This window comes from Suncus etruscus, chromosome 14, assembly GCF_024139225.1.
Source record: "Suncus etruscus isolate mSunEtr1 chromosome 14, mSunEtr1.pri.cur, whole genome shotgun sequence".
Lineage (NCBI taxonomy): Eukaryota > Metazoa > Chordata > Mammalia > Eulipotyphla > Soricidae > Suncus > Suncus etruscus.
In genome coordinates this window covers 35,444,316-35,464,840 of record NC_064861.1, presented here as the reverse complement: position 1 = coordinate 35,464,840, position 20,525 = coordinate 35,444,316, and the positions used below count along the sequence as shown (strand labels likewise).

The 20,525-nt window shown below is 36.6% G+C and overlaps 1 protein-coding gene across 1 annotated transcript in view; it reads left to right on the top strand.

Annotated features, from left to right (window-relative positions):
* MINAR2 (membrane integral NOTCH2 associated receptor 2) overlaps positions 1 to 15,853 on the top strand; it is a 34,603-nt gene extending 18,750 nt beyond the window's left edge. Inside the window, exons 2-3 of the mRNA XM_049787376.1 lie at positions 10,578 to 10,805; positions 15,674 to 15,853. Coding sequence (XP_049643333.1) covers positions 10,578 to 10,805; positions 15,674 to 15,853 — 408 coding nt within the window. The remainder of the gene's footprint in view (positions 1 to 10,577; positions 10,806 to 15,673) is intronic.
* The last annotated feature ends 4,672 nt before the right edge of the window (positions 15,854 to 20,525 follow it).

Sequence of the window (20,525 nt, the reverse complement as noted above, 5' to 3'; positions counted from 1 at the left end):
TTTTTTTTTTTGTAATACTGGTGCTTAAATGAAGATATTTTTTTAAAAAAGAAAAAAAATAAAGAACTGTATTTTGCTTGTTTGGGGGCTACAACCAGCAGCACTCAGGGTTTACTCGACTCCTCAGAAATCACTCCTGGCATGCTAAGGAAATTATATGGAATACCAGGGATCAAACAAGAATTGGCTGCATGCAAGAAAAATCCCCTAACTGCTGTGCAATTGCTCCAGGCCCAAGAACTGTACTTTTAACTGAAAATACAAGTCATTCCTTTCTGGTCATTTTTCTCTTCAACAAATTCACCTGAATTTGACAGCAACAGAGTTAATAATTTCTGCTTCCCATCCTACATTGACTGCTTTGGAATGCCCTCCCCCATGTACTGAGTTTTCCATTCTAAGGGGGAGATGTGGTAAGACTTTTCAAATACTCAAATATCTAGGAAGGAGACCAAGGATCGTCATTCGATTGAGAAGGTTTTTACTTGTAAAATACTAGAACATGATTTATCAATTTATCTTAAATTCATGCAGTGGCACAACATCACCAGTGGGGTCTGAAATATAGCCTTCAAATGTATGCTGCCAAGAACAAAACCTAAATTGTTTCACCACAGTCTCTTACACAACACCCAACACTACTGGCATGAAAGGTTAGTTGATACCATGTGTGTTATGATAGCTCGGGTGAGACTCCAGCCATGATCTCATGGAGGAGAATGTATCAGATAGGGATCAAATGAGGACTCTGCCAGCAACTGGTGGGTGTAGTCTGAGATTTTCATTTTTGTCCTGAAAATTGAGGGGTCAGAAGAAAATTTTAAGCAATAAAATCACATATCAAATCTGTGTTTTATAAGACTAAGCTAGTAATCTGGAAAATATAATTACTGTGTTCAGCAGGGAAAGACTTTTCAGGATAATTTTACATGTCCACTTATGCAAGATACACAAAATGCCTTTCTTCACTATGACTGCAATGGGGATTATTTTGTATGTATCGATAAAACTGGGACAAGGAATTTTTTCTGATTTTAATTCTTAAAATTCATAATTACATCTTTTTTCATTCATCAGGCCTTAGGATGGCTTTTGATTGCCTTTTGTGATTTTCTATCTGGAAGTTTTGCACTTAAGTTGTTACATTAGCAACTAAACACTTATTTGCATTTAAAGTACAGAAATTGGAACTGTAGGCTAAGCAGAAGGCTTAGGTTCAATCCCTGGCATCAGATGGCTTCCCAAGCATCACCCAAATCAAAGCCTGAGCACATAAAAAGGAATAGTCCCTAAACACTGCTGGGCCCTTAAACAACAAAGCAAAGAATGTATTTTCCTAAGTTATAAGTTACAATAAAGTATTACCAACATAAGATATTAATACTGATTTGATTCCAAGAATATATTAAAGGCTCTTAATTATCCCTGTAGATAATTATGTCATTTACTGTTCCTTCTCCTTATTTATAAGTGATTCTTTTTTAATTTATTTTTCTATTCTTACTGTATTGCTAAAGACTCCCAATATAATAATTTGTGACTCTGTTGTGATTACTGGAATTCTTGTATTCATTTTGAAACTAAAACAAATGTTTCTAATATTTCAGTTAGTAAGTAAATTGTACACTAGAGGGTTTTGACATATTCTCTACATTAGCTTTAGACAATTCCTCAATTTTTTTAGCTTGCTAAGAAAATTTGCTTTCAATATTCTCAAATAGTTTCAAATGTTTTCATTATTCTATTAAAAATTCTATTTGTTTCCTGTTAGTGTGATGAATTACATGTAATCTTATAATTTTAAATCGCTTCCTGGTAAAACTTCTTTTTCTAATATAAACTAGTTTTATTCTGTATAACTTTATATATTTTAGTCTTCTGCTTAAAATACTTTTTTATAATTATCTTTATTTAAACACCGTGATTACAAACATGATTATAGTTGTATGATTACAGTCATGTAAAGAACACCCCCCTTCACCAGTGCAACATTCCCACCACCAATTTCCCAGATCTCCCTCCTCCCCACCCTTAAAATACTTTAGTAATGATTTCTAATTTTAGTTTTATGAGAAAAAAATGACCTATAATTAAATTACCTTTTCCTTTTATTCTTGCCTTTGCTGAGAGTGTACTCTTTTATTTGATCAAAATGAGTTAGAAAATGCTTCTTGTTTTCCTATTTTTTTTGGAAGATTTTAACTAAGAAACAAAAGATCTGCTTCATGAATGTCTGTTAGAACTTGGCTGCAAAGCTTTCTCAACCTGGTGTCATTTGTGGCTGGGTACATTTAAAAAATTGTAATTTGGGGGCCAGAGTGATAGCACATTTGCCTTACACAATGCTGACCTAGGACAGACCTGGGTTCAATCCCCGGAGTCCCAGGAGTAACCCCTGAGCATCACAGGGTGTGGCCCAAAACAAAAACAAAAACAAAATTGTAATTCAGGGTTGGAGAGATAATACAGAGGTTAAGGCACTAGCCTTGCATTCAATTGACTCTAGTTTTGTATATGGTCCCTTGAGCACCACCAAGAGAGTTCCCTGAGCACAAAGCCAAGAGTAGCCCCTTCTAGATGTGACCCAAAACCACTATCCTACAAAAAAAAAATCAAATTCAAATTATTACAGTATTAACATTGTCTATGATTTTGTAAGCTTGATGTTACTTTATGTGAAAAAATGTCAATCAAGTTAAAAGGGTTTTTGTTTATTTATTATATCTCACCTCACATTTTCTTTGCATGTCTAACATTGGTATTATATCTATTTTTCTTCTTGAGTTGTATTGCAGAAACATATTTGATTCATGTTGCCTATTCAAAGAAGTGTTCTAGAACACTATCAATTCTATCCCTTGTCATTCAGTGACCTATATATAAAATATTTCTGTACAAAACACTCTCCTGTCTAGAGGTATCAGTCTCAAAATGAACCAATCACTACATTAAGCATTTGCTAATCACCATACCACCTTATAAATTTAATTGGACTAGCTTCTAAAACTATAGGTTACAATGTCACAGCAAGTGTGGAGGTCACAAACATTTTTCAACAATAAAAGATATCTGAACATTCAATGACCAAAAATCAACTGTATAATGAATCTGAGCTTTTTCTGGCAGCTCTTTTCCATGGATGTATGTCTTGGGTAAAAATGGGTTGCAAATAGAAAAAGCTTATGCAGCCATGGTCAAAGGTAAGGCTAGGATGAGTGCTGTAAGTTCTCTTTCTGAGTGGGAAATATAAACTATATAACAGTCATTACTCTGAAGTAATCTGAGATCTCATTGGGAGTATTTTGTTGGGCCTACTTCCTTGAAAGCTATGGTAATAGATTAAGCTCTTATTTTGCTTTATAAAACATTTTCCCCAGTTTCACCTTTAGGAAGCATCCTCAAGTTTAATCAGAAGTGACCCTTTTTGAAGGCTAACTTGGAAGGCTAATTTCTTATAGTTCATAAATATTTGGAGGCCTGGAATTATTTTTGTTTTGAATTGTTTTTCAGTGTTTTAAATAAATATATTCAGGTATAAATTTATGGTTACTTTGACTGAAGTTAGTGCCAGCTCTTCTAAATAAAATTATGTTTGCTTGTAGTTATCAGTAAACACATCTATTGTTCTTATGAAGGCCTCCCTTCAAATAGGTTTCACTGCTTTCCTATTGTGCCCTTGGTCCTTTTCCTTCTCTCAATGATACCACTTAAGGTCATCTAAAATAAATTATGAAAACATAACTGAGCTGTTTCATTCAGTATAGAATTTTAAGGGACACTTTTTTTTCCCAGTTTACTCAATGTCTTACAAATAAATCTAGGGCCAGAGATAGCATAGTACAAGGTTTAAGGTACTTACCTGCATGAAGCAAACCCTGGTTGAACCCCAGCATTGTCAGGAATCATAACTAAACAAAAAGCCAGGACCTGTACACATAGAGCAACCTTATGTGTGGTCTTTTCTGTCCACAAAAATTTTGTACCTTGGGGTTTGGGTCCTAAAATATAGTATCAACAGAAGGCATCAAATTTCTAGATTTATCTTTCATTTCTTCCTGTTGACCAATTTTTCTTCAGTCTTATCACTTGGTTGTAGTATACCAAAGCTCTGAAGTTTGTAGTATTACTATTTATGAAAAATGTTATTATTTCTTACCAACATCCCTGCTAGAGCTTCAAGTAGTTGCATATCACATTACTATAGATGACACACCAAATGTTCGGAAACTACCTGTAGATATGAATATGCATTATTTCTGCTCTTATTTTCTATTACTTTCATTTATTTCCACATTTTGAGGCTGGCAAGACCAATGCGACACACAGAGGAAGTTCAAAATGTCATTTCTGTATTAGCAAAAATAGATCAGATTACATTAATATGACAGATGTTCCACAGAATATCAATAAGTAAACAATAATACAAAAAGCCCTTGCTAATGAAAAGCTAAGTAAGGAAAGGCAACTGGGCATGGGGGAAGCTATTTCCTGAACAGTCACTAAGAACTTTAAGGTCTTCAACCATGTAGCACTGTCATCCCTAGAGTGTTTACTTATAGTGGTGTAAATACAGAATGATTAATGTTTCACAACACCTGTGGGAGATTTCAGGAAACAGGTCCGATCCCTTTGTCCACACAGTCCTTTGGTTTTTCCTAGAATAAAGCTGGCCCCAAAGTAACTACAACACATACTGGAAAAGCAATGAGTCCCCACGGTCAGGAGTGATAGACAGCACTCAGCACACATCTTTGTATTTGCTTGCTCTGACTGCTTAATCTTTCCCTCTCTGTGTTCTTAGACTTTAGCTATTTGTAAATAGTATACAATTACATTTAATTATAAAAACTAGATCTGCAATTTAAATGAAGGGTTAACTATATGAAATTGCTTCAATTTTTTCCCTAAGGTTTTCTCTTTACAGTCACTTTATTTTTCTTGTTTTTGTTTATGGTCAGTCGCTCCTTTTCCCCCCTTACCTTTCTACTGATTTAAAAGGCCTACTATCTGCATATTTTTTAATTTGTACTCTATTTTGGCACTAAAAGTTCAAGTAAGGATAGAGGACATCATTTAGTGGGTAGACATTTATCTTGTATGAGAAAGACCTTGGAGGTGATACGAAAGCATAGGGGAAAAATGACCTAATTTAAAATATGCTGGGCTAAGCTTTTACTGGAATTTTTGGGATTTTTTTTTCTGTTTTCATTTTGGGTGGGATTTACTCTACAGTGTGCATGGATCATTCCTGGTGGGTTTTAGGGATTTATATGAAGTGCTGGGATCAATCCAGATTGCCCATGTTCAAGGTCTTAGTGACTATACTCTCTGAACCAACCTTTCACTGTTCTGCAGTTTTTGTTGTCTTCTATTTTAACATTTATAAATTGGTGAAATTATTACTAGTTCTTTGTTGCCATGAAATTACTATAAATAAGCATCAATTTACTTTCATATTACACTCAGTATTTGTTCTTCAGCTTAACTTTATTTCTAACAATTTTATTCTTCCACAAATATATTTTTCATATTCCTTCCTAGTTAGACAATTGTATTCTCAGTTTTTAAATATATTTTATTTAAATCACTATGTTGCATGAAGTTTCACTTAAATGACATAATGATTACAATACATAAGCAATAACAAATAGTCATGACTAGTCTAGGAAAGTCTAGGTAAGCTTTTAATTGTTATTTTCATTAAGTAAATATTTCAAACCATGGAAGAGTTAACAATGAAATCATGAGACCCAAGCTTCAACCAAACTTAAAAAGGTACTTGTTATGATGGCAAGCTTAGGTTGAGGGTTATAGCATGGACTCTGGGAATCTTGGTAGATGGTAGCTACATGCAATGTACATTTTTGTACATTTTTGTCTTTTTTTTTTGGTAGCTGTATAGATATGCTCAGGGATTACTCCTGACTCTGTGCTCAGTTTTGACTCCTGGCAGACCTCTGGGACAATAATAGGATTGAACCTGAATTGACCACTTGCAAAGCCAGAATTCCTATTTGCTACACTATGTCTCTAGCTCTTACCATTGTACAATTTATCTTACATCAATATATACTAAATATGAACTATATATACTCATAGCTACTGACAAATCAGTCTACTAATTAGTCAGAAATAAAATTCAGTTAAGTATTTCTTACCTGTTTTGAGCAATGAAGCAATTTCACACCATAGACATTGGCACATATCACAAAGAACAAGAACAACCAGTGCTGGAGCTGATGAGGGAAGAAAGCAACTCTTGTTCATTGCTGTTGGGAATGAGACTGGTCCAGGCTCTTTGGAAAATGTGGATACTTCTGAAAAAAAAAAAAAAACCTAGAAATTTAGCTCCCATATGGTCCAGCAATACCATTCCTAGGAATGTACACTAGAAACACCCACCCCCCCAAATACTGAAAAGGCCTCTGCATCCCTTTGTTATCACAGCACTATTTACAATAGCCAGTATCTGGAAATAATTCAAGTGCCTGACAACAGAAAAGCGTATAAAGAAACTGTGGTACATCTACACAATGAACTACTATGGAGTTAGAAAAAAATGAAGTCATGAAATTTGCTTATACATGGATGAATATGGAGAATATTATGCTGAGTAAAATGAGTCAGAGAGAAAGGGATAGACATAATAATCTCAATTATTTGTGGGATATAAGAATAAAAGATAGTATGGTATTATTTAGTGATATTAGCAATGAGGAGGAAAACCAGTCCATGGTAGGAAGCTCACCATAAGTAGTGAAGAAGTGTAGTCAGTGTAGAGAAGGGACTACTAGACAACTAAGACAATGATAATTAGAACTGATCATATTGGACAAGAACTAGGTGCTGAACAGAGATAAAGTGATAGGTACAATACTCCTTCATTAACAATACTACAAACCAGTGTCTAAAGAAGAAAAAGGGGATATATGGAGAAATGTAGAGAAAAAGAGAGAGGAATCAGTAAAATGCCTGCCTCTAGGGCAGGGATAAGAGTCAAAGGGAATGTGAGAAAACTTGCCGTGGAAAATGTACACTTGAAAGGTGGTATACATTGTAAGAATCAAACCTAACCATGAACAACTCTTTACCACCATGTTTAAATAGGAGAAAAGTCAATAAATCTTACCTGTTTTGAAAGAGTAAAATATTGGGAACAATTTTTTGAAAGTTTGCTATTAAATAATGAAATGTAAAATTAGATTTTAAGAGTTAAATAGAAGCTTCAATTGTTTGACTTGAGATCACATCCAGCAGATATAAAGGCTTATTCTTAGGTCTATGTTCAGAGATCACTGCTGGTAGGTTTGAGGAATCATATATGGTGCCAAGAATCAAACATGACTTGTGCACAGAAAACACCCTATATACTGCTATACTATCTCTCTTATCCCTAATTAAAAAATTAAGTGGGGCCAGAGCAGTAGCACAAGGGGTAGTGTGTTTGCCTTGTACACACTAGCCAAGGACAGAAAGCGGTTCGATTCCCCCAGAGACCCATATGATCCCCCAAGGCAGGAGCGATTTCTGAGCGCATATCCAGGAATAACCCCTGAGTGTCACCGGGTGTGCCGCCCCCAAAATTAAGTTAATCCCTTATGTTATAGTAAGTGGAATTCTTTTTTGATGCTCCATAGTAAATGAAGGTTGATTCTGTAAGGTTTCCATTTCTTCTCAATTCTGCATTGACACTGAATATATTTTATTTTATTTTATTTTATTAATGTTATCTTCATGACCTTTTTTTGGGGGGTTCACACCCTGTGGCACTCAGGGGTTACTCCTGGCGCTGCAATCAGAAATCTCTCCTGGCAGGCATGAAGTCCATATATGGAATGCCAGGATTTGAACCATCATCCTTACTGGGTCTGCTGCATGCAAGGCAAACGCCCTACCGCTATGCTATCTCTCTGACCCCTTCATGACAATTTTATAACCAAAAGGGTGGGATAGGGAAATCAAAGTAAAAAACTGAAGGTTTTGTCTAATTCCATTTCTTTCTTTTTTCTTTTTCTTTTTTTCACCCAGCAGTGCTCAGGATTTACTCCTACCTCTGCACTCAGAAATTTCTCCTGGTGGGCTTGGAGGACCATATAGAATGAAGGGAATTGAACAGGGGTCCTTTCTGGGTCAGCTGCATGCAAAGCAATCACCTTACCACTGGGCTATCATTCTGGCTCTGTCTGATTCCATTTCTATTAAATATGAGAACAAATTAGCCTAAGTTGTTACATTGGGAAACTGATCGTTCTGGTGCAATGAAAAGAACAAAGAAGCATGCTCACTTGTAATGATCTGAGTCTTTGTTTCTGGGCCACATTTGACTGTGTTAGGTGGACAACTCCTAGCAATTCTTAAGGAACCTGATGGTTCCGAGGACTGAACCCATCCCTCAAGCAATGCTTATTATGCCCAGACGATTGAACCCTCTTTTTGGCATAAAGCTCAGGTTCCTAAGGGATCTGGAAATTATCTGGTTTGTAAAACATACCAAGCTATAAACTTATGTGTACTCTTCTATGTGCATCATTATGTTTCAATTATTCATCATTCAATTATTCATCATTATCTTTCAACTAAACATTATTTAACTTTGAGGACATAGCATTGTGGGTAAAGGCATACCTTGCATTCCGCTAATGCAGTGTCTAACCTTAATGCAATGTATGGGTCCCCAAACCCTATTAGGAATGATCCCTGAGCACAAAGCTAGGAGAATAACCTGAACAATAGTGAATATGGCCTCAAGATATATAGTAGTTTAATATGAAAGTCAATATTGGGCCCGGAGAGATAGCACAGTGGCGTTTGCCTTGCAAGCAGCCGATCCAGGACCAAAGGTGGTTGGTTCGAATCCCGGTGTCCCATATGGTCCCCCGTGCCTGCCAGGAGCTATTTCTGAGCAGACAGCCAGGAGTAACCCCTGAGCACCGCCAGGTGTGACCCAAAAACCAAAAAAAAAAAAAAAGGCAAAAAAGAAAGTCAATATTATAGCCATTAAGAGTCAGCTAGTCTGCAGACACATAGAAAAAATGGAAGTTGTTAGGCTAGTTTCTAGCTTCTTAACTATGGGTTCTAACATCAAGCAAGGTCATGTAACCAAAAACAATTTTTAAGGTAAGTGTCTTTCTGATGTATTATTAATAAATGTTTTATTTTACTCCTATTTTATTTATTTATTTATTTATTTATTTTTGTTTATGGGTCATATCTGGAAATGTACAGAGGTTACTCCTGGCAGTGCTTGGGGGAATATATGGAAACATGGGTTGACTGTGTGCAAAGCAAGTGTCCTACTCACTGTACTATTACTCTGGCTCCTTTATACCAATTATATATAATATATTATATATAATATATATTATATATAAGTATATATTATATAATATATATTAATATTTTATATATCATATATAATTATATTATATATCATATGTAATAATATATAATACATAATAATGTAAAATATAATATATAGGGTCATAAAAATTTTTAATGAATTTTTATTGTGATCAAAGTGTATTACAAGTCTTTCATTGAATTATTTATGGTACATAGTGACAATGAATGAAGGATATTCCCACCACCAGTATTGTTCTCCCTCCACCCCCGGTTCCCGGCATGTATCCCATATCTCCCTCCTTTACCCCCCAGAATACTAGTGTAGCTGGTCTCCACTTTATAGCTTACTGTAGATTGGGTATCTATTCTGTCATTGACTTTGGGTTTGGTGTTCCAGTCTGATCATTTTTTATTTTCACTCCATGTTCATATGACTGGTCCTGGTATCATCATTCCCCCCACCCAATTTATGAGGCTGAATGATTCAAGTTATGTGATTCTGTTGGAGATAAAAAGGATAAGGAAGAGAGAAGAAAAAATTTGGTAGCAACTACCAAAAAAAAAAAAAGAGAAAAAAAAAAAAAGAACAAAGAAGCATGCTCACTCCTAATGATCTGATTCTTTGTTTCTGGGCCATACTTGACTGTGCTAGGTGGACAACTCCTAGCAGTTCTTGAAGAACCTTATGGTCATAAAAATTTTTTGAATGAAAAATATTATGAAGTTTAATAATTCCTGGATTATTTTGCTGAAAGTTCTTTGAGAAAGAAGTCTTAAAATGATAATTATAAATTCCAAGGCATATCTGTAAAACAATTTTCATATTTAATTTCCTAGATTAATACAGATATAATTAATGTTATTTAAAATATTACTTATGAAATACACAAATAGAAGTCAGTTGTCACTAAATCTCAGTGCAAGAGAACTACTAAAATACTTTGCTCAGAATGCTATGATTTCAATTAAAGAATGACATCCTTTTTTTGTGTTATAAAAACTCATCTCATAGATTGATTATTGAAATAAAAAAACACATGCAAAAAATTTATGTACTTAGATCACTGTTATGAGTCAGCCCTGAGTTTAGAGCCAGGAGAACTCCTAAGCAACTCAGGTCCTACAATCAGTTGGGTTTCCAGAAAGAATTAGGAAATTCCCAGACTTAATTATGGCACATTGTATTCTCTGCCACCAGTAGTCCATGAGGTGTTTTTTGTCTTTCCCCTTGATAGAGAGAAAAAAAGAATTTTACTGCTCAAAGAATTAAGCGATCCAGTATAGCTGGCTCCATTGCTGCAAACAGCCTCTCATCATCCCTGACTTCAGTTCTGAAGAATAATCCACTCTATGGTGACATCAGTTTGGAAGAAGCTATGGAAGAAAGAAGAAAGAGCCCTTCATGGACCATTGAGGAATATGACAGGCATTCTCTACACACAAACCTCTCAGGGCATCTGAAGGTACCCACAGCAAAGAATTTATACCTTCCATTGATGAGGGTGATCTGGTAAATAAACTCAAAGCAAATGGTGTTGGCATCTGAAGGTACCCACAGCAAAGAATTTATACCTTCCATTGATGAGGGTGATCTGGTAAATAAACTCAAAGCAAATGGTGTTGGAAAGTTAGAGAGATGACTCAAAGACTGGTACATATGCATGTGGGGAGTCCCTAATGCCATATGTTGACACCATGTGGTTCCTTAAAAGGGAATAAAGAGCATGGAGGAGAAACCCTTCTCTAGACAGAAATTTTAGGTCATTTTATTCCGACTTCTCCTTCATAGTATTTGAATGTATTTCTTTCTGTTTCATAATTTCATCAATTCCATCTGAATCACTAGAGAAAGAAATGATGTGGCATGAAAGCAAGATTTTTCCCAGAAGGTAAAAGGAAAATTAAATTACCAGATCATTCTGCTCATTTATATGCACAGAAGTCATGTTACTTATTCTTTCTCCCCTTTGTATTCAAATATTTTGATTTTCAATACTGTTAATTATATTTACATTCATATATTGCTTCAACTTCATATCCACCATCAGAGTACCCTTATTAAAACCAAATTACTATAAACTCTATTCTAAGCAAGGTGCAGAGTATTCTTATGAAAAAGAATATTATTTAGCCCAGAAAAAAAACCAAGGTTTGGAGTGCATGTTTATCATGAAAAATCCTCTGGATTGATCTTTGGCACCATAAGGTTCTCTATCACCATTGGGGATGCCCCCACCCACCAAAATAATTTTTAAAATAATAATAATAATAATAATAGCATTTTACTTAAGTCCAGTTGGTGATTTAAGATTGCAGATTTGGATGGCTGGAGAGATAGGACAGATGGTAGAGTGCTGACTTTGCACACAACTGGCCTGGTTTTGATCCCTAGCACCGCATATGATTTCCTGAGTCTTGCCAGAGTACAGAACTTGGAGTAAGCCCTAAATAGTTCAAAGTGTGGATCCAAAACAAAAACAAACTATTGCAGATTTAGGGGTGGGATTACAGTATACAGTTAAGAGCATGTTCTTTGCATGTGTTTGAACCTATGTCAAACATCCAGCACCACCTGGCCAGCCCCTCCCTAGCACTACTACCCCCAATCACTGCAAGATCGTGACACCTCTAAATCCTTAGGCCCTAGTTTTGAACTGCTCTGGAGTCAAAGTATCAAGAAGAAAGTGCACTCCAGGTCACCTCAGCATTGTTTGGAAGACCACAGTCTCCTAAAGATAAAAAAAAAAATAATTGCATTTTGTACATTTCTTATGTCTCAGTAGCAAAGGAGAAAAAAATTACCATACAGAAAAATATCTAATGAATTAATTTTTTTGTTTAGACCCAAATTTTGTTTTTTTTTTTCTTTCTTTTATTCCTGCCCCCCTCATGTCATCTATCTAAGATCTAGAAAAATACAGATGAAGCAGTAGGGTGATCCTCTTTGCTGAGTGGCTTGGGTTCCCATCTAGCCCTGGCCTATCTCTACCTGGCCAGGTCCTATAAGGTCTAACATTAGCCTAATACCCTTCATTTCATAATACAGATCTTTTTTAAACCAAATGTCTTTAACCTCTGAGGATTTTATTTTTTTGAGGGGGACAGTATTATGCTCCTTTAAAATAATTACACTTGAAAGACAGAGTGATAGTACAGTGGTTCGGGTGTTACCCTTGCATGTGACTGGCCCAGGTTCAATCTCACCATCCCATATAGTCCCCCAAACTCCACCAGGAGTGGTTCCTGAGAGCAGAGTCAGGAGTAGCCCCTGAGCATTGTTGAGTGGGACCTTCTTCCCCAAAATAAGTATACTTTAAAAATTCTCAAATGTGCACTTGAAAATATTTTGTGGTTCAGTCTCTTGGAAATGTCTTCATCTTCCAATAGTTTTAATATATTTCCTCCTAATGTAGCTATTTTCCAATGAAGCTTCTATATTAAATTCTTTCTCATATTAACCATAATCTTGTGCTTTGGATCAGGCTGAGAATTTTAGACCTCAGAAAAGTCGAAGAAAACAAGGCTCTAGGAAAATATTGATTTATTTTAAAAACATTTCTTGGTTGTACAGAAGAGCCTCTTCATTTTCCTGTTTTTGTTTTTGTGTTTGTTTTTTATACACATGTCAGGGCTGTATACAAAACTCTCTATTGTCCTACACAAGAAGATGTTGAAAATGTAAAATGTTCTTGTTCAAACGGATCCAATTAACCAACAGTAACAACAGAAAAACATAGAGGATGATAGTAACTGTTCTTTAGATAGAAAGTGCAGACAGGCTCTGAAGAGAGCAGAACCACAGGAGATAGTAAAAAGCCTGGAGATATGTTCCATTAAACTGGATTAAAAGAATGTGTAGAATTCAAAAAACTTGTCACCTACATGAGTGAAAAGGAAATAGGCACAGATCCAAAATGTGAGTTTGTCAAAAGTTAAGTCACCCGATTTGATGTAGCTATATGATAGTGTATGTGATAGATTATAAAAAATTTAAAGCCAAAACCAAATAACTAAAAAAAAAAAAGTTTGAATGTGACACTAAGGCAAAGAAATGTTACAAAAAATAAAGAGTTTGTCATAGCTTGTACAATTCTATCCTTATCAGCTATGTTTTAAAAGAGTGAGCATGGATTTGATGAGCATGATACTTATGGAAGTCAGAGGTCATCTTATTACTTGCCCTCTACATGTAAGTTAACTCCTCTTTTTTCCCCTCAACACTGACATTTTAGAATAGATGCTTCTAGAGGTCATTGGAGGAGACAAATCCAACAGTGCTGCTGTATTTTCCTTATATGGTGCTCTAGGGTCACTCCTAGTAGTACTGTGGGACTGTGAAGGGTTTAAATCTGGATGTCTCTTGACAGGATAGCATAGCTTCCTATTCCTGACAGGATAGAAAAGCTTCAGAAAGCTTTTACTGCACTAAATGTTTCCTCTACCTCCTAAGTATCTAATTATATAAGCACTTCCTTTATCTTCAACACATTATTCCTATCTCATAATTAGCAGGTCCAGTCACTCCTTTATCTCAAACCTTGACAACTATTAGTGGTTAAGATATTTTCAAGGTGTCGTGGTGAATTCGCTCCCACATTTTTCGCTTCAATTTCTGAGAGTTTATAAATAAGAAGGTAAAAAAGAAACCTCATTTTAAGTTACTAAGGCAAGCAATAGGCAGAGTAACAAAGAGGACATGCTCCATTACGCAAATTCTTATGGAGAACAGAGGCAGGAAACTTGCAGGCTTGCAGGCAAAGTGCAGGCCTCTGATCCTCTGATTGGGGAAACAAACAAAACAAAGAATAAGCGTGAAGATAGACAAGGATTTCTGAATCATATATCGCTCAACACAGGCCACCCACATTCAACACAGGCCACCCAAACTGTATTTCAGTTCTTTCACTGTTCCAAAACTAGAAGTCGAATATAAAAACAATATGATAGACTGGAAATCCACCCAGCCCTCCTATGCATGCACATTTCTCTCTTAGCAGGTCCTCAGGGATTCAGATCAAGTTTATTGGCCCCTCAGGTCAGACTCAACTGTTTGAATTTATGTCCACTTAGGCTAGAGAAGCAGAGAGAAGAACAGCAGCTAACCTTCAGAGAGGAGAAAAACCATTTTTAAATGAACATTAAAAATGAAATTTAGAACTATGTCTTAATATCTAAACATATTTACCATATATTTGTTGCATGGCTAATAGATTCCATGCATAGACATTTAATCTGTAGTACAGAAGATAATCAGCAATAACATGATACATGAATTGTAAAGTTTATAGGTAATCTACTAGAACTAGGGGGTTTGGTTAGGTTGAATTGAAGACAATACTGTGAGCAGAGAGATAAATCAGGAGAAAGAACCAACCAAAGAAAGATACATGCAGTCTCTTCCTTAGGACAAACATCACCAAAGTACCCACAGGTCAAATATGCTGTTGCCTGTGTAGAAAATATACAAAAACACAAATTAAAAAAAAAAAAAAGAAGTAAAAGCAAACATGTTATTGTCTCTTCAAGGAAGAGTAGCAAGTTGAGAGCCCTGGGACAGACTCTTGATTTTCAATCTCCCTTATCCTCCCATAGAACCCAGTTTCTGTATTTACTGAAAACAAACACAACTAAGCTATTATGTGTGTGTCCATATTGTGAAATCAGAAATTAAACCTTTAAAGCTCACCTAAAACAGTGTTTCTCAAACTTTCCCCCATAGTTCCCTTCTTACCTTGTTTCCTTCCTGTGTTTTCCACCTTATCATCCTACCAGTAATGATAAGTTTCATGCCATGGTCTCCTAACTGCATAATTTTCACTTGTTTTTTTGAGTATCCTGGGAACTCACATTAATCCCTACAAACCTTGACTGAGAAGCAGTGATCTCAGCCAAGTCACATTAACTTTTTGCAAGTCACTAATCTGACAGTCACATACTACAATGAGATAAAAACGAGAGAGAGAGAGAGAGAGAGAGAGAGAGAGAGAGAGAGAGAGAGAGAGAGAGAGAGAGGAGAGAGGAGAGAAGAGAGAGAGGAAAGAAGAGAGAGGAGGGAGAGAGATTGAATTGGCTAAAATATGTTCAAACACCAGTGCCCCTCCAACACAATCTATCAGTCATGCTCAAACCCAAAATTATGGTGGAGTTATGATCTGGAGCAGAGATGGTGGCCAGCCAGATGCTGCAGCTGAACTTTGTGCACTTTAGGCATAAGCTGGTGTGAAATCTGATGCCAAAGCTCAACCAAAAACAGTATCTTGTTCTGCAAAATCTTAACTTACAAATGTATTGATCACTGCCTAAACCTATTCTCCATTTAATATTCTCCTAGGAAAATCCCAATGACCTCCGGTTTTGGTTGGGAGACATGTACACGCCTGGTTTTGACACCTTATTGAAAAAGGAAGAAGAGCAAGAAAAACATTCAAAATACTGTCGCATCGGTCTGATTTTACTTCTTGTTGCTTGCGCTTTGGTTGCCATAGTGACTGTTAGCTCTTTGTTAACCTAAGAAAACTGTGGCAGACACAGTCTGTTTACATTTTGTTTCGATCTTTCTAAATGAATATTTACAGAAAAACATCTTCGCTGCTGTGAGAATGTGCTGTTGCTTGTACAGTGAAATGGAATTGTCTTATATAATCCAAATGTTGCCTGGGCTTTCTTGACTTTGTTCTCTGAAACTTCTGTAAGAATTCCAGCCTGAGCTCTCTCCTTTGGGAATCAGAAATTTTGGAGATGAAAACCACAGAAAACCCACCTCATCCCACCAATATTAAACATTTTTATAGAAAAAAAAAACAACATCAACAACTGACAGACTGTCTTTGTGTTCAAATAATAGTCACCTTGTTTTTTTTTTTTTTTTTGGTTTTTGGGTCACACCCGGCAGTGCTCAGGGATTATTCCTGGCTCCAGGCTCAGAAATTGCTCCTGGCAGGCACGGGGGACCATATGGGGCGCCGGGATTTGAACCAATGACCTCCTGCATGAAAGGCAAACGCCTTACCTCCATGCTATCTCTCCGGCCCCTTAGTCACCTTGTTTTTAAAAGCCTTTCACCTCCTGGCCATCCCATCCTCCTGAAGTTACCAGTGAAAGGTGAAACAGATCGTAGTTTGACCAAATGTCAAGGAGATGGTTTAAAGCCTCTGATGGTGCTGCCTATGAGGTTTCATGCAGCTCTAGCCTCCTTTATTCCAGTATAAACCATAAAGAGGGGATAGATATTTTATTCAAACATACTTGGGGCTGGAGAGCTAGTACACGGGTTAACTGGAGTTAAGGTACTTGCTTTGCATCATGCCAACCCAAGTTATTCCTGTGACCTCAATACTCCCTCCCTGCAAAAAGTACTATATTCCTAACGTATCCAGTAATGCCTCCATTTCATATTAAAGTTATAGTAGGATTGAACTCAGAGAGGCTCTTATTAAATTAAATGCATTTAAACAGAATTGGGCTGAGCTGCTTCGTTGAATTCAGATTTTTCAGTGTGTTCCTGAGTTACTGGATATCAGTAGCCACTGACTGGGAGGTATCCCTTAGGAAATAGTGCTTAGAAAGGATCATGATCAATGAGGTCTGAATCGTCATGTATCAGTTGCCAATTTATGGGATTTGGGCAAGTTATTCTGTTAGAGAAAGCATAATATTACCAAATAAGGAGACAATATTACTTTATTAGTTGCTGGTTACCCTAAAGAATAAGTAAGAGATAAGTTAAAATGATGCTGGTCTCCAGCTAAGTAGAGGTATAGCTTATGGCAGTTCTTATTACTAATTTTTGTTATCTTATTGGTACCTGAGGTCACCTCCACTCTCTGTAAAAAATTAAAATTTCAATCAGAGATTGCACAATCTTTCCCTTTTCTTGGAATAACCTTTTCTAATTCCTTCATTCCCACTCCTTTCCTTCTTTCAAAACTGTTTATGATCATGCCCAACAAAACTGTATGTAAAATTAAAGAGAGCTGGACAGTGGGTAGAGCACTTATACTGCATACAACCTACCCAGGTTTGATCTAAGGTAGTGCTTCTCAAATAGTGGGGCGCGCCCCCCAAGGGGGAGCGCGAGGCTCTGAAAAGGGGGGCGTGTTTGACCTTGGCAAACACTGTCATAACAAGCTAAGCTCCGTGTTTATGTCTTTGTATGTCTTTGGAGATGAGAGTTACTGTGTCCTGCTTCAAACTCCGCTTCGAAAAGCTATGTATTGCAAAACGTGCTTATTGTAGTCATTAATCCAAATATCACCTCTCATTAAAAAATTAGCTCAAATTATTTTATATATTTTTGTTTTGCAGGCTAAAGTTTTTTTTTTCAATAAAGATACTATTTACAGTCGCGCGGGGGGGGGCACGAAAAATGTTTTCTTTTTCCTAGGGGGACATGACAAAGAACAATTGAGAAGCACTGATCTAAAGTAACCTATATGGTCCTTTAAACCCAACAGGAGTAATTTATTAGCTGCAGCCAGGAGTAAGCATGAACACTCTCAGCTGTGCCTCATCCCCCATAAAACAATTAAATAAAAAAATTAAATGTAAAAAATAAAAAGACAGTCCCCTCTTTTGCATTTCTTGTAATTTGTCCTGTATGGTTGCCATGTCATTTTGTTATGCTTAACAAATAGGGATCTTAAAGATCCTTGAACAAAATACTGACTAACTGAACAATAAAATTATAATGCATAAAATAATTGTCTTAGGCATAGTCCTTGACTTAACTGTAGTCCTTGGCATCTCCTTTCTGCAATAGATTTGAGTTTAATTTAGAATGGAACCAAGGAGAAATGAAGGTTCTAGGAACTTTATGATTAAATTATTCACACATCAATCCCTCTCATTATGTTTTCAAAGTTCAGTTGAACTTTTATTCAATGTTTGCCTTTAAGAGGTGCAAACTAGGCTCAGCTGTCTGCTGGAAGCATTTGTTTTGCCTCAAGTTACACATAGAATCCAAGGAAAAGTATCTCCAGATTCTGCATGATAACCAGAGAAGGTGAAGGGCACTCATAGCAGCTCCCTCTCTCCTTCTTCCAAATACTCTTCCTCCTGCCCAAGGAGCACCTACTGCTCCTTGGCTTGATCCTCCTCTCCTCTCACCTATCACATGTCCCAGTGTAAATAAGTTTATTGTTTATTTATGGTTCCTAAGTACTTGGTGTATGTGTATATATATAATGGTGTGTGTGTGTGTGTGTGTGTGTGTGTGTGTGTGTGTGTGTGTGTGTGTGTGTGTGTGTGTAAAGCACATGTATAGGAGATTGGGCTATACCTGGTTGCACTTAGGGGTTACTTCTGACTGCACTCAGAATTATTTTTGAAAGGCTCAGTGGACCATATGGGATGCCAAGGATTGAACCCAGGTTGGCAACATGAAAGGCAAATACCCTACCTGCTGTGCTATTGCACTGGCCCCTACAATAGTATTTTAAAAAGGGGGATCCATTAATCTATCTCCTAGTCATCTAGAAGCTAGGTGCTAAAACTCCACCCCTTTAAACATGTTGTGTTGGTCCATCCTCAGCAATGGGACCTATCAATTATAAACCTGGTGATCCTGATAAGGTAACTAATTTTCAACTGAAAGTTTCTGAGTTGAGGCTTGTCTAGAAATATAAAAAGGGTTTAAAACTATTGTGGGGCCAGAGAGATAGCACAGCAGTAGGGTGTTTGCCTTGCAAGCAATTGTTTCACTTAATATCTGGGTGGGAGGGGGGCATTTAAGAAATAAAATAAGACACAGGGAATAAACAAAATAAACAAGATAAATTCTCAGAAAATAACTGAATGAAATTAAATAAGCAATTATGCAAATGATTCACAGCAATGTTCAGAAAGATGAACATTAAACCTCAAAGAAGAATTAATAAAGAGAGAGTATGTCAAAGAATTAACCAAAAGTCCCAGTATCAAAGAGCATAATAGGGGCCAGAGAGATAGCATGGAGGTAAGACATTTGCCTTTCATGCAGAAGGTCATTGTTTCAAATCCCGGCATCCCATATGGTCCCCCGAGCTTGCCAGGAGTGATTTCTGAGCATGGAGCCAGGAGTAGCCCCTGAGCGCTGCCGGCTATGATCCAAATCAAAAAAAAAAAAAAAAAGGCATAATAATTGAACTGACAAATGCAATAGAAAAGTTCAACAATCAAATAAAGATAGCAGAAAACTGAGAAGTCAGCTTAAGAACAACTATGGAGCTCACCTAAACAAAGCAGCAAAAAGAAAAATAATATCTTAAGGGAATCCTGGGACAATATCAAGCAAAGTAATTTTATTTTATTTTACAATAATATTAATAATGGTTTCTCATGGTCATAATTTCAATACCACACCTATAACCAGTATACCCACCTCCCTCTTTAATGACCTTATTCTCTCTCTCTCTCTCTCTCTCTCTCTCTCTCTGATTTTTTTGGCCACACCCAGTGATGCTCAGGGGTCACTCCTGCCTATGTGATCAGAAATCACTCCTGGCTTGAAGAACCCTATGGGATGCCAAGGATCAAACTGCAGTCCGTCCTGGGTCAGCCACATGCTAGGCAAATGCCCTACCACTGAGCTGGCGCTCCAGCCCCTTATTCTCTTATCCCATCACTCCTCAATTCAGTTGTCTGGATCAGTTCCTTGTTATGTTGCATTTTGCCTATGATTGCTAACATGCTGTGTAACATTAAGTTCTGTGCAAGAGACAGATCATTCTGTATCAGTCCCTTTCCCTCTGATAGATTTCACTCAGCATGGTATTCATCTATGTAAGCAAAATACTTTCATATCATATAGTCCCAACAGAAGAAAAAAAAACTTGAAGCATTTGAGAGAATCATTAAAAACTTACCTAATCTTCAGAAGGAAATGGATATTCCAGATTTAGAAGCAAACTTCTAAGAGCATAAATTCATAAACTCACACCTTTACAGATCATTAGAACAATAATTAATAACCATAAAAATAAAAAAGAACATGTTGCATACAAGAGAATCCCCACAAAACCATACAAAGGGTTTTCATTTGAAAAATAGCAGTCATGAAGGGGATGACAATCTATTCAAAGTGCAGAGAGGAAACATATTTCAACCAAGAACACTCTACCTTACAATTATCAGTTAGATTCAAAGGAGAAATAATGTATTCTCCAGACAAGCAATGGCTACAGGAGTCATCAGCACTAAACAGGTTC